The sequence below is a fragment of the Heterodontus francisci genome, chromosome 2 (assembly GCF_036365525.1).
Source record: "Heterodontus francisci isolate sHetFra1 chromosome 2, sHetFra1.hap1, whole genome shotgun sequence".
In the NCBI taxonomy this organism is placed as follows: domain Eukaryota; kingdom Metazoa; phylum Chordata; class Chondrichthyes; order Heterodontiformes; family Heterodontidae; genus Heterodontus; species Heterodontus francisci.
Genome location: NC_090372.1, coordinates 161,215,828 through 161,230,979, shown reverse-complemented (window position 1 = coordinate 161,230,979; position 15,152 = coordinate 161,215,828). Strand labels below are relative to the sequence as shown.

The window sequence follows — 15,152 nt, the reverse complement described above, 5'->3', positions numbered from 1 at the left end:
GAATATTACAGCGCAGTACAGGCCCTTCGGCCCTCGATGTTGCGCCGAGCTGTGAAACCATCTGACCTACACTATTCCATTTTCATCCATGTGTCTATCCAATGTCCACTTAAATGCCCTTAAAGTTGGCGAATCTACTACTGTTGCAGGCAGGGCATTCCACGCCCTTACTACTCTCTGAGTAAATCCTCAGTAATTAGTTTAAATTGAAGGTATTAGAATGGTGTGGAAAGCTTTGCAGTAGATGAATACCCTTGCTCCCCTCTCTAGAGAAAAAAAGTGAATACAAAGGAGTAATCTCAGAAACACAGGGCTGTGTGGAACATGGCCGCCATCCCCCATGGGACCCGTGCCGCTGCACCAACCCGATTATGCAGCGGGCAGCCATTTTACATATTCATGGCAGCCACCCCCTCCGTCACGTGGCAGGTGCGGCCTCGGCATCACCTTTTGAAGGAGCAGATGCTGGCGCCATTTTTAAATAGCTGTCAGCCCTGCAAGCAGTATACCATAATGCAGAGTTCACCCCTTCACCCCCTCCACCCATCAGAGTGCCGAGTTCACCCCATCATCCCTAACCCATCAGAGGGCAGAGTTCACCCCTTCATCCCTAATCTCTCAGAGGGCAGAGTTCACCCCTTCCTCCTCCCCCACCCATCAGAGTGCAGAGTTGTAAAAGGCAGATAGATCATGCTTGACTAATCTAATTGAATTTTTTGATGAAGTAACAGAGAAGGTTGATGAGGGGAATGCGGTGGATGTTATTTCTAAAGATTTTAAGAAAGTACTTGATAAGGTACCACATAAAAAGGCTGGTTAACAAAATTGAGGCTCTTGGAATAGGAGGGTCAGTGTTCAATTGGATAAAAATTGGCTTAAGGACAGAAAACAGCAAGTCGTATCAGATGGTTGCTTTTCAGCCTGGAGGATGGTAGACAGTGGTGTTCCCCAAGGCTCCGTGCTGGGACCATTGCTTTTTTTTGCCATATACAAATGACATGAATCAGTGTAGAATCTCAATATTTGCTAACAACACCAAAATTGGAGGTGAGGCAAACAGTGAGGATGATATGAACTGCCTGCAACAGGACATAGATAGGCTATCAGAATGGGCAGAGAGGTGGCAGATGGTATTTAATACTGGCAAAGTGTGAGGTGATGCATTTTGGCAGAAGGAATAGGGAGAGGCAATATATACTTCATGGCAGAGTTCTAAAGAGTGTGCAGGAACAAAGAGACCTGGGGTGCATGTGCATCGATCTTTGAAAGTGGCAGGACATATTGAGAGAGTGGTTAGTGAAGCTTATGGGATCTTGGACGTCATAAATAAAGGCATTGAGTACAAAAACGAGGAAGTTATGCTGAACCTTTATAAAGCTCTGGTTAGACCCCAACTGGAGTATTGCATCCAGTTCTGTTCACCACACTTTAGGAAGGATGTGAGGGTCCTTGAGAGGGAACAGAGGAGATTTACCAGAATGGTTCCAGTAGTTACAAGGTTATGTTGGAAAAGCTGGGTTTGTTCTCCTTAGAACAAAGGAGATTGAGGGGAGATTTAATAAATGTGTAAAAGATTATGACAGGCTTAAATAAGTTAGACAAGGAAAACCTTGGTATAAGGATTCAGTGACGCAGATTGAAGGCTCTGGGCAAAAGATGCGGGGGAATACGAGGAAGAACTTTTATATGCAGCAGGTGGCAATGACATGGAATGCGCTGCCTACAACGATGGTGGAAGCGGAGATGATCAATGACTTCAAGAGGAAGTTGGATGGCTACCTGAGAGAAATAGATTTGCAGGGCTATGGGGATTGAGCCAGGGAGTGGGACTGACTCCACAGCTCTATGGAGAGCTGCCATGAACCGGATGGGCCAAATGGCCTCCTTCTGTGCCATAAATGACTCTGTGACCAATGCTGATCCAAACATGGCTCAACTACCTACTGTTTAAATGTGTTAAGCCATTTTGGGGGATCAGTCAGAATTCAGATGAAAGCAACTAGTTCAGAGTGAAGTTTTTAAAAAAAGATATCACAATGGATATGAATGGATTAGAATTACGTTTTGTCTAAATTATGCATTTATTATGGTTTAGCTGTACTTTGAACAAAGAATATCAAATGAATACATTGAAAAGACTTCAATACAAAACTAACTCTATTAACTACAGCAAATAATTAGATTTTCACTGAGCAGTACACCTGAGATCGTGAAAACAGTGAATTAACGTTAGCTGTAAACAAGCACCATTGTTATTTGCTAACCCTTACATCTCATTGATCTCTATTCAAATCTCCTGTATGTGCACACACATGTACTTTTGAACAATAACAGTGCTTACAATAAAGGGACCCAATTAGCAATGACACAAAATTAATATCTGTACCAAAATATTATTTTAATAAGCGACTTAAAAAAATGATTGAGGCTGTGTGACAGATTTGCTTAATTTATGCTCTCAAACTTCATGAGTAGGAACCTATTTTTTGAAAACCGAAAAGGTGAAACATGTATTCTGATAAAACATTGTTATGATCATCTAATTCACAGTTTGTATTAATATTTTAGAGGTCACTTTTAGTTTTTGGGAATTAAATGTATAGTTGTAAGAATTTCATTGGTTGAGACCAATCAAGATTTAAAGTTCAATGATTCATCCATGAATGCTTACAAAGACAGAGTTAGAGAGGTGAGAGCCATATAACAGCAGGTTGGCTTATTTAGTTGACAGCTGTAGCCAGAAGGTCTGGTAGGTATTACACTGTCATCGTTTGCAATATCAATTATTCATGTGCGTATCAGAAATCAAAGGGATGCTTGGAATTGTAAATAATTAGTTTAAATTGCTATCATGGACATCCCACATGTACCATAATGCTATGGAGATAGATGATGCAGGGAGATGCATTTGGTCAGGTGCTGTTTATCTGAGTGCTTGCTGACACAGTCAGTTGGCTTTGGGAGCAGCTGGACTCAGGAGAAGAGACCATCAGGAACCAGGGCAGTTGCTGTGTGAGTAAGTCCCAAGCTCAAGCTGGGAAGTCCAGATTCGGGAGGTGTTGGAAAAGAACTGGAGGATTGCCTCGTGGATGCTAGCGGGAGAATCCCCAGGAGATTTCATTCCTCGGAATACAACTGAAAAATTTATGAAAATCGAAGTGAATTCCTAAGAGCTATGGTACACTTTGGATTGGTCCCAGGAGAAGTGAACAAACTGCTAAAATCCTGTAACTTATAGGGGAACTCCTGGGGTGGAAGTAACACTCAAACAGGAGTGTTATGTTGCAATTTGGAGTTTAAAGTATACATCTTCATGTTCTGTTAAGATTTTAAGTTGGAACTATAAGTGTTTCTAAATTGTAGTATTAAGTTAGTAGTGTTTTGCTTTGTTTAATTCTTGTACAATAAATGTTTTTGTTTAAAACATGAAATCCTGTGGTGCAATTCTTTCAGTAATAACTGAGAATTTGTCTTTCTTTTTTAAAAGTTAAAGATCCCTAATTGGATCATACCAACATATACTAGCTGATTGTTCTCGCCACTCCACCTGAGTGCAAGTCGAGTTGAGTGCAAAAGCAAAATACTGCAGATGCTTGAAATCTGAACTAAGAACAGAAAATGCTGGAAGCACTCAGCAGGTCTGGCAGCATCTGGGGAGAGAGTAACAGAGTTAATGTTTCAGGTCTGTGACCTTTCATTAGAAATGTTGACAGGTCACAGACCTGAAACGTCAACTCGAGTTGAGTGCACCTGGTGTGCTCAGCCTGAAGGGATGTCAACCCGTTTGTACTTGTGTGGCTTGCATAATTATCACGGCCCCAACATTACCCTCCAGCACAGCAGCACATCGGGAAGGGTCTTGCACCCAAAAGCTGGAACAAAAAACCTATGGGGTAGAAATTTCTTTGTGTTTCATTACATTTTTGTGTGAGAAATCGGTGTTCCATTTGCCAATTCTGAAGTGGAACATCCCGCACTGGAATTGTGTCAAAAAGTGCCTGCGGCTGTATTGGTTAAGGCTAGGCTCATTAAATATGTAAGTGAGGGCTCTGTGCTTGTATTAGAACCCCTTTGGGAAAATTGGTGCCTGAAAACATTTAATTTGCCCTTTTTTATACCCATCCAGAAAATGCAGCGTGAACACTCAAAAACCAGGCTGAAGCATCGAGATTAAAGGGATTCCAAACTCCATTCTGGGAACTCTCTGGATAGTTGTTTTGACTGCTGAGGAGTTTTGGAGCCATTTGTTTTAGCTGAGTGTTGGCAGTTTCTGATACAACAGAAGGGTGGGATTTCAGTTCCCGGGTTGGGACACCGGCATCATGAAGAGTTCCAGGTCCCGACCCCACGCCGATGGGAGAACACGCATCCAATGCAATATCCAGATGCAAATCTGTTAATTGAACAAGAGTCGCGTTCACCGCTCAATTAACAGCGGCACATGCGGGACAGGAGTGGGTCTGATTTAAAGGGTCAGTGGTAGCCATTGCTGAGGCTATGGCTCGTCAACATTATGGAAGCTGAGGTAGAGCAGCGGGCAGAAGGCAGGGAGGACCCCCTCTTCCAGGGCACTCCGTCCGGGTTTCAGATGAGTTACTTCAGGTTATGTTGGAAGCTATGACAAGCTGTGGAGCATTCTTTTCCCTGCCAGCGATCACAGGAGGTCGCCATGACAGACCAAGGGGGCATGGATGGAGGTTGTCATAAAGGTCAGCAGCAGAGAAGTGATGCGGAGGACCTGGGTGCAGCGTCGGAAGCGATGTGACCTCACTAGGTCTGGCAGGGTGAGTGATGGGAGAGATCCAGATGGTATGCTTCCCAGTTAGCAGTCACCAGAGTGCCAGGGAGAGAGGCATCCCTTGGGCACATAGAGAGCCAATCAGCATGGGTGAGGGGTGTGCAGTGGAGCCTCGCTGACTCACTGGCACAGGTCAGAACCCAAGCTGCTGCTCAGGAAGCTGCAGTGCAGTCTGTAATGTAAGCAGCAAGTAAAAGGTTACAATTGGAGAGGGAGGCATTGTGCTAATGGCATCGTTTTTCCCCTTGCAGGTGAAATGGGAGATGCACAGTAGCGAGATGGGAAGGGCATGCCTGGAAGGAGAGCAGGCACAGGTCGCAGTCCTCACTCACTTCGAGGAGCAGACACTCCAAGTGGACAGAGTGTCCATCTGCAAGGATGCAGGAGACAGTGGATGCATGTAGGTGCTCCCCGTGCAACCAGCTGTCATTGTAGAAGCTGTCATGTCATTATTTTAAACAGCAGAACCATCTGTTGTGTGCACTGATATTTCCTCACTTTCTTCTCTTATGTCTCACACAGGGTCAGCGGCAGAGGGCCAGCAGTCTCTGCATGGGCAATAAGTCCCCGAGGAAACTGAGAAAGAAGACACTTTGGAGGGTGCACCATCGCATCTTACCAGTGCACCGTCCACCAATGCTGACACTCACACCTCGGTGGGTCCAGGCGGGTCAGCAGAGATGGTGGAACAAGATGAGGTGTACTTCACCTCAGAGTTTGAAGATTCGGGGGAGGCAGATTCGACTGTGGCCAGTTCCCCGGAGGATGGGTGCAGCCCTGCTCGGTAGAGTCAAGGTGCTGAGCTTAGAATGTCACAGACCAGGCAGCTCTTCATTAAGAACAAGCGTGTGCCCACATGTTGGAGTTACCTGAGGCACTGCGGAGTCTTGCCGTGAGAATGAAGGAGCCCAGTCATCTTTTTTTTTATTTAGAGATACAGCACTGAAACAGGCCCTTCGGCCCACCGAGTCTGTGCCGACCAACAACCACCCATTTATACTAACCCTACAGTAATCCCATATTCCCTATCACCTACCTACACTAGGGGCAATTTACAATGGCCAATTTACCTACCACCTGCAAGTCTCACGGGCTTCACTGTGACTCAGTGTTTTGAGCACGCGAACTCATTCATTGAGAGATTGGAAAACTTCATGGAAATCCATGTGCGGCATCACTCAGAGTAATTGAGTGAGCAGTGTGCTGACATGCAGAGGATGCATGGCACACTCAGCAGCATTGACCAGGCAGTGGTGCAAATGGCACACATGGGCATGGAGCGGATGCCAGCTGCACCCCAGCTGGTGATTCCCCTCCCAGCAATCAAGGGCGCCATGAAAGGACTGAGGGGGTCACTCCTTAGGTGGCTCCATCGCCATCATCATCTGCCTCCATAAGTCCTCTGACGTGCACAGCATCTGTGGAGTCTCTGCTGTATGACAGTGGCTGCCCCCTTGATGTTGCAGGTGCAGCAGCGTTTGGAGGTGCCCCACAAGGCATGACCATAGCGAGAACGGCTGCCACGGCCAAGTTAATCCAAGCCTCCCTCCACCGCATCCTCTGCTGCAGTCGGAGCACTTCATAGGAGTGGCCAGTCACAAAGGCCTCCATGTCACTGATATCACTTTGTTGGTCACTCGGATGTGTAGAACGTGAAAGGCTGTTTAATGGTTAGAGAATAAAACACTTGAAGATTTTTTGCACTAGGGCTGACTTGTGATGCTGGCCAATCTCCAGGAGGCTTGAAACCATGTTATGCGGTGCCCTTACGAAGTTGGCAGTGGACTGTGCATTAGGCACAAGCCCCCCACCCCACCAACCCCTCAAAAAAAGCCCTTGTCATAAGCTCACATTTTTGAAAGAAACTTATCAATGAGTGAGACTACTTGGTGAGATGACATGAGAAGAAGTACAAGAGGGGATATTGGCAGTGCAATGGTGAGAGACAAAGTTAAGAGGAAGTTCCATTAACTCCCCGAAAGGGGAAAGATTACCTAACTTCTCAGGTGCAGACCCACAGAGTCACAACAGTGACAAAAGCTTCAAATTGTACAACCCTCTGGTTGTGCAGAGATATCCTACACGATTGCATCATGAGAAGTTAACCATGGAAGGGAGATAAGAGAGGATGGCCAGAAAAAGGGTTTGCAGTTTAAAAGACAGCCTGACCTTCCTCTTGTACTATTCTGATAGATTTGCCAACGTTGGACTATGATTTTCTGGCTTTATTTTGGTAGCATTGTGTCCTCCCTCTCCAATGTTCCTCTGCAATTTGCTGCTCCTGCTGCTGCCAACTTCCTGCTGCTAACACTGTGAGGAACATCTCACAATCTTCCATACTGGTGGCTGCCATTTGCCTCTGTCCTGACGCCACAGAGCGCTTCCCACAAAGACACTGCCCCATCCCTCATGACATATTTCTGATGGCGCGTCGAACACGACCCCTCCCCCCCCGGTTGAAGATTGCACTCTGCCTCCAGAGCGAGCCATTAATGGGCTCGGTTAGGGCCTTACAAGGCTAACTTAAAATGTTAGGGTTCATCTTCCACCTCCCGTTGGGCCGACTGAAAGTCCAAGCATGCTAACCTTGCTTTGGGAAACCATTTGCCAACCCAGGGGTGGGTTTCCAAGGACGCCCACCTCTGAACCCACCCTCTGCAGCTTTTGAAGATCCAGCCCGAGGTTTTGGAGAGCTGATCTCATTGGCTGCAGCTGAACTGTTTGATCACATTGTCATTGGAGTGTCAGCTGGTGCTCAGATGGTTGCACTCTTGCCTCTGAGTCAGGAAAGTTGTGGCTTCAAGTTCCACTCCAGGACTTGACCACAGAAATCTAGACTAATGCTCTAGTGCAGTAATGAGGGAATACTGCACTGTCAGAGGTGCTGTCTCTTAGATGAGATATTAAACCTAGGCCCCATCTGCCCACCATGGCATGATTTCAAAGAAGAGCAGGGAGAGCTATTCCCAGTGTCCCAAGCCAATATTTATCCCTAAATCAACATCATGAAAACAGATTATCTGGTCTTATCACATTGCTTTTGTGGGAGTTTGCTGTGTGCATGTTGGCTGCCACATTTCCTACATTACAACAGTGACTACACTTCAAAACTGATTCATTGGCTGTAAAGTGCTTTGGGGTGTCTTGAGGTTGTGAAAAGGCACTATACAAATGCAAGTTTTTTTTCACTGGCTGCAGGATTTCCAGAAAAGATGCTTAGTTGCTGGGATTACTATTGAGGCTTCACAGCAGCAGTGACAGCAGCAACAGCAGCACACGCCGATGGGAAGATCAAAGAAAAAGGCGAAGGAAACAAGGGCCAAAAAGGTGTTATAGCATCCGGTCTTGCAGAACAGGATGTCTCACTGTAACATTGCAGAGACACGGTGCATCAGGAGACTGCACTTCAGCAGGCTGCAGTCACTGACCCATGTCACCTGTTGCAGCAGGAATTGGAGTTAAAAACCAGGGCACACTCGTCACTGCCTGTGCCTCTGAAGCTTACGGTGACCCTCAACTTCTATGGCACAGGCTCATTCCAGGCTGCAAAAGGCAACATAACCAATGAAAGTCAGTTTACTGTCCATCAAGCAGGTGACTGGTGCTGATTTCACAATCAGACAGCAATACATTTGTTTCCCTGCTGATCTGGAGCAGAGACTGTCTCACTCTTTCCCCCTCACTGTTATGAAAGATTAAGTATCCAAACAATAAAAACACTGGCCTGGAATTGTTCAGTTGTTCCTGCAGACTCCTGCTGTAACCCCTGTGGGAGTCTGGTGGAATGGCCCAGATGCAGCTGGTTATGGACTAAATCTAGAAGTCCCTGTGGTCTTCTTTGGAGACACAGAATTATGGGCTTCAAACAAGCTGGACACAATGGGAGTTTCTACATTACCAGTTTCTCAGATGCCCTGCTTAAGTCTAGAGGCTGGTATGCTGAGTGAGTAGAAACATACCAGCCTCCTGAAGAATGCAAGTGGGCCAACTATGAGGTAACTCGCCTGCGGCCTGCAAAAAGGAGGCACAAACTCAAATCAGTGTGGCCTCCTTGTCACAGGAGCTGGAGACATAGACTGGCCCCAAAAATCCCCAAGTCTAGCATGCACTATATTTTACAGCCTCTCGGAGAAGGTGTGCTCCTGAGTTCCACAATTAGTGGGGGTCTATGCAAATAGGGTGACCTCCCACTGACCCTAACATACTCTGTCAGGTGATGGAGGTCACCAACCAACATGATCCTGTTGTACCTTTTTTTAGTCATTCATGGGATGTGGTGATCGCTGGCAAGGCCAGCATTTATTGCCCATCCCTAATTGTCCCAAGCAATTTGAGTCCATTATATTCATTTTAACCAATGTATTAATCACACAATCATTGGCATTAAATCTTTTACCTGACATTCTTTACAACAGAGTCCATTGCTGCATTTGGCTTCTTTCGTAAGAGTGCACTTTATACAGCAGTTTTCTCCTTCCTTGCTACATTCCTGTGCAGATGCGAGATAACTTAGTGTTATGCGTAGACAATTTAAATGTAATATTTTATAAATACATACACACCAGTAAGTACTGCTTAGGGAGAGTTGGAGGATGCACTATTTTCTGCTATGTAACATAGAACAGTGTTGTCCAACAGAAATCACTAACTAGCCACATGCTCTGATTTTAGTTGAAAATGTCTCACACACAGTTAAAATGTACATTACATCTATATTTATTTAACCAATTTCTACCACCATTCAGTGCAGTCTTTCTCTTTCATTAATTTTTGGAATTCTATATGAATTTAGCAGATGCACCACATCTTAGTGCAGCTTCTAGGTTTTAGTCCACCAAATGCAAGTAGTGCTTTGACTTCATCAGAGTGATTGCTGAGATGGTTGATGCGTGAGACCCATCAGATGCAACCCTGCTCTCCATCCACAACACGGTTAGATACTATTTGCTCTTTTCCGTGATATGCCCTTTCGAAGGTGCTTTCTTTGGTTAGACTTGGTTTTTTTCTACTGGCTTGGAGTGGCTATTCCCATTGGTTGAGCTGACCACAATGACAGTTCCCCTCTTCATACAATGTTGTTGGTGGTGTTTCCATGATCCCAATGTTTGACATTTTCACTCATGTTACACATTATTTTAGCAGATAATCAATAAGCAGTAAACAAGGAAGTAAAGCACATACAATCATCGAAAAACACTCACACGGTCTGCTTTTTGTCTTAACATTTTATCAACAAATGCATAAAAAGATTAAAGGAGACATCCATATGCTGTGCAAATGAATACTGAAACCATGATCTTAATAATGGGATTATTTACGAATCAAGAATACAATTAGTCACACCATATTGGACAGCATTGATATAGAATATACTACCATGACTACTGATTAACAATTACTGATTAAGTAGCATTTTCATACAGCAACAACAATTTTCATTTATAAAGAACATTGTACTAGGAAAAAAATGGGCCAAGGCACTTCAAAGAGGTGTCAACAGAAATAAATAGACGCCGAGCCAAAGCAGGGGTGACCAAAAGCTTGATCAAAGTGGTGGGTTCTAAGGAGGATCTTTAAAGAGGAGGGAGGTGGACATGCAGAGAGGTTTAGACAGGGATTATCAGTGTATGGGACCTCGATGGCTAAAGGCACAGCTGCCAAAGGTGGGTTGGGCAAAGGGAGGTTGCAATTTATTAAAGGTAAGGCCTTGGAATACAAAGTTTGGGAGTGGGTGTTGTTATAGGACTGGAGGAGATATAGAGCAAGGAAACCATGAAGGAATTTATAACATGCCAATAGGATGTCAAATAGCACAACCAGTAAAAGGGCAATTTTAACCCTACCAAATCAGCAGAAACTGGCTAGATGACTTACAACCATCAATGTGCAGTGACCTACTGTCTTGAATTTTAATCTGCTCTTCTGAGCAGGTGGTCAGGACACTTGCCTGAAGCCAGCTGGGTCCTTCTTTAAATATGCAGATCGGGATCTGATGACATCATTGGGCCACGGTTGCAATTCTAACTCCTGGCCCAACAGCTCAACGCAAATTTATATATCATGATCACAGCTGTAATATAGCTGTAGGTAAGACAACAACTTGCATTTATGTTAACATAAAAATGGCTTAAGGTGCTTTAAAGAGTGGAAAGGGAATATAGATGCTGAGGAATGGAGGGAGAGATTTGAAGGAGAGACTAAATACTGGCTTGAAAGCCGGGTTGGGGAGGGAGGTGTTCAGGGCAGCGGTGGTGTGACAGGTGATCAGAAGGCCTTTGAAGTTCGAAAAAGAGGTGAAGGGGTTGAGTGATAAAATTCCAGCAAGTAAGGCAAGGAAGCTGAAGATTCTGTCACTGATAGAAGAGTGAAAGTAGGGGCACAGAAAAGGCTGGAACCGAAGGACTGCAGGGTGCAGGAAGGATCATAAATCTGCAGGAGGTTGTCGGGATAGAAAGGACAAAATTCTTTGGTAACTCTGGCAGGTGAACCCCATGGAAAATGGTGGAACCTCTGTCTCCCCCTTATTTGGGCACCTGCATCAGGTGGGAAGAGCCCATGGGTGGGGTATCCCAAGACTAGATGTTTTAGCATACTATCTGCAGCTGGAGTGATGAGAGAGAAGATGCATACTAACATCAATCTAGGTCCAAGTAGGCCCAACCCACTGACAAGGGAAAATGGAAGGGAGTGAAGAAGAAGGTGCTAGATGGGTAAGACAAGAAGCCAAGGTAGGAGTTGGTGATAAAAGTGATATAAAAGTCTGAAACTACATTAATTGTTTCTCTTGCTCTTGATCAAGCTTTCAGAATGCAGCATGTGTGTTTTAATATATTGACAGGAGAGAAAGCCCAGGACGTATTTTTATTCAAAGTACTACCTCATCATTTCACTTGATGTCATTGTTGCAATGTCAATGCTCGTGAGGGCACCATGGCCCCAATATTTACTCAGGGCCATGAAGAGAGTGGGGGAAAGGATTTCTGGATGGGAAACTTGGCAGTACAGGCTTTTCAGATGTCCTGCTGAAATTAACTGCTGGGTGTCTTTTAAATTATTACAGTATGTTTCCTGCTTGACAGCCAGCCAGCCTGATGGTCAGACTATCTGTCTGTTGGGTAGGAAAGCAGCTCGAGAGAGGATGCTAGATATGTAGGAGATTGTGGGTGGGGTGGGGTGGGAGGGGATAGAGGGGTGCCTGAAGTGGGGTATTGGTGCAGATTTAGGAGATTGCTGGGGGTCGTGGGGCTGGAGTTGGAGATCAGGGACGTTGGACTTCGGGGTAAGGAGTGTTAGCGATTGGGTGGGGTGAGTTACAGATTGGAGATTGGGAGGTGGTCAGAGATCGGGACATATTGATTGTTGGGCTCCAGTATTGCTACTTACAGTTGGTGAGCCACAGTCACATTCTTCTCCTGTCTCTACAAATCCATTGCCACACTCCGGAGGATCAAGAAGCTGCATTAGTAAAAGAGCAAAATAGTTACAAACCACACTGCCATTATCAGTTAAGTTTCAACACGATGATTAGACCAAAGACTTTGCTTTATCTGCTGGAGAATTCATTAAGATGACCTTAGATTTCCTGATTGTAGCACTGATGGTGGACCATTCACTTTAATTAGTTTCCATCAGTGTTATGATCAGAAAACCCAAACTAAACACACACATCTTTTCTCTTTTTTTTCACATAAACAATAAATAATGATTTTTTTGCACGTAGTCCAGTTTGCTGAAGATCTCTAACAGGTTTATTAACATCGAAACTATTATATACAGTACAGAGCAAACTATTTCCAGAACCTTCATCTGGGTGTTACAGTTGCAGAGTGATGCTGGCTTCTAGTCACATGACTATATCCTGGTACTTAGCTCATTCGCATACTGAGATCTTAAAGGGACATCACTCTTAAAGCAATCATACAACACAATATTTTTTTTTAAATGAATATAAGCTTGTTTTCTGGTTTTCCAGGCCACAAATAAAGTGTGGTTGATGAGGTAGTCAGGTGACCTCCATCAAAGCTTTTAGGAGGAGCTGTTGGGCAGCCAGATGATGACTCCCCTGGTTTTGTCCCCTGTTCATACTTTCTCACTACGATGTGATTGTGATCAAGAACGCAGTACGTTGTGGTACTGCATGTTGTTCCACCAATGCTCCATACTGTCAAAGCACACTCAATATTGTTTTCCGACCATTGGTTTATGGCTAAATTTCTATAAGGAGTGAAATCTCACAATGTGATATTGACATACAAAATATTCACACATTAACAAAGGTGCTCTTCTGTTAAATTACCATTCTTTAGAAAAGTTCAGAATTATGAAGAACGTACATACATATTTAATCTCTTATGGAATTGTTTTCAACAATGTGGTAAACTGAAGTTCTGCAATGAAGGCATTTTTTCCTCTGTATAACATCTCATCCGAAAGATAGCACATCCAAAAGGGCATCACTTGTTCAGTACTGCATTGAAATGTCATCCTGAATTACGGGTTGAAGTCTCTGGAGTTGGAGTTGAATTCACAAGCTTCTAAGAGGTGACAGTGCTACTAAATGAGCCACAGCTGATACTGGCATTTATGTATAGGACAAGGTCATCGAGTCATTTATGGCATAGAAGGAGGCCATTCAGTCTCTCGAGTCTATGCTGACTTTCCACACAGCAATCCAGTCAGTCCCACTTCTCTGCTCCAACACTGTAGCCCTACAATTTTATTTCCTTCAAGTGCCCATCCAATTTCCTTTTGAAATCATTGACTGTCTCCACTTCCACCCCCTCGTGGGCAGTGAGTTCCACTCAATGCATAATAAAAGTTCTTCATCGCATTTCACCTGCATCTTTTGCCCAAAACCTTCAAGCTGTATCCTGTGGTCCTTGGACTATCAGTTAATGTGAACAGTTTTTCCTTGTCTAACTTATCTAAGCCTGTCATAATCTTGTACACCTCTATCAAATCTTCCCTCAATCTCCTTCGTTCCAGGGGGAACAACCCCAGCTTTTCCAACCTATCCTTGCAACTAAAATCCCCCATCCCTGGCACCATTCTGGTAAATCTCCTCTGCACCCTCATAAGGACCCTCACATCCTTCCTAAAGTGTGGTGACCAGAACTGGATGTAGTACTCCAGTTGAGGCCTAACCAGACCTTTATAAAGGTTCAGCATAACTTTCCTGCTTTTGTACTCTATGCCACTATTTATGAAGCCCAAGGTCCCATATCCTTTACCAACCAATATGTTCTGCCACCTTCAAAGATCGATGCACATGCACCCCCAGGTCCCTCTGTCCCTGCACACTCTATATTAAGTCTATATTGCTTCACCCAAAATGCATCACCTCACACTTGTCTGTATTAAATTCCATCTGCCACCTGTTCTGATCAAAGGTCACAGACCTGAAACGTTAACTCTGCTGCTCTCTCCACAAATGCTGCCAGACCTGCTGAGTATTTCCAGCACTTTCTGTTTTTATTCCATCTGCCATTGTCTGCCCATTCTGCTAGCCTATCTATGTCCTGTTGCAGGCAGTTCATATCATCCTCACTGTTTGTCATTCCTCCAAGTTTGGTATCATCAACAAATGTTGAAATTCTATTCTATATTCCTAGATCCAAGTCATTTATATATAGAAAAAAGATGGTCCTAGCAGTGACCCTTGGAGAACAACACTGTCTACCATCCTCCAGTCTGAAAAATAACCATTTACCATGACTCGCTTTTTTCTGTTCCTAAGCCAATTTTTTTATCCAAGCTACCACTGACCCTCCCATTCCATGAGCCTCAATTTTGTTAAACAGCCTTTTATGTGGCACATTGTCAAACACTTTCTTAAAATCAATATAGAGTCATAGAGAGATACAGCACTGAAACAGCCCCTTTGGCCCACCGAGTCTGTGCCAACCAACAACCACCCATTTATACTAATCTTACATTAATCCCATATTCCCTACCACTCTCCTACCATCTACGTACACCAGGGGCAATTTACAATGGCCAATTTACCTATTAAACTGCAAGTCTTCGGCTGCGGGAGGAAACTGGAGCATCCAGCGGAAACCCACACAGTCACAGGAAGAACTTGCAAACTCTGCACAGGCAGTACCCAGAACCGAATCTAGGTCACTGGAGTTGCGAGGCTGCAGTGCTAACCACTGCGCCACTGTGCCGCCCTAGACAACATACACTGCTTTCGATTCATCAACCTTCTCTGTTACTTCATCAAAAAATTCAATTAGATGAGTCAAGCATTATCTGCCTTTTACAAATTTGTGTTGGCTCTCCTTAATTAACTAAAACCACTTCAAGTGCCTGTTGATTGTTTCCCTGATTATTGTTTCTAAGCCTAACCCAC

General features: G+C 44.4%; 1 protein-coding gene across 6 annotated transcripts in view; it reads right to left on the bottom strand.

Annotated features, from left to right (window-relative positions):
- The window catches only part of adam22 (ADAM metallopeptidase domain 22), a 430,588-nt gene that overhangs the window by 118,649 nt on the left and 296,787 nt on the right, over nucleotides 1–15,152 (bottom strand). For all 6 annotated transcript variants that reach the window (XM_068013002.1, XM_068012995.1, XM_068013011.1 and 3 more), the window contains exons 16-17: nucleotides 12,182–12,253; nucleotides 9,195–9,287 (exon numbers count right to left, since the gene is read on the bottom strand). In XM_068013002.1, the coding sequence (XP_067869103.1) occupies nucleotides 9,195–9,287; nucleotides 12,182–12,253 (165 nt within the window). The remainder of the gene's footprint in view (nucleotides 1–9,194; nucleotides 9,288–12,181; nucleotides 12,254–15,152) is intronic.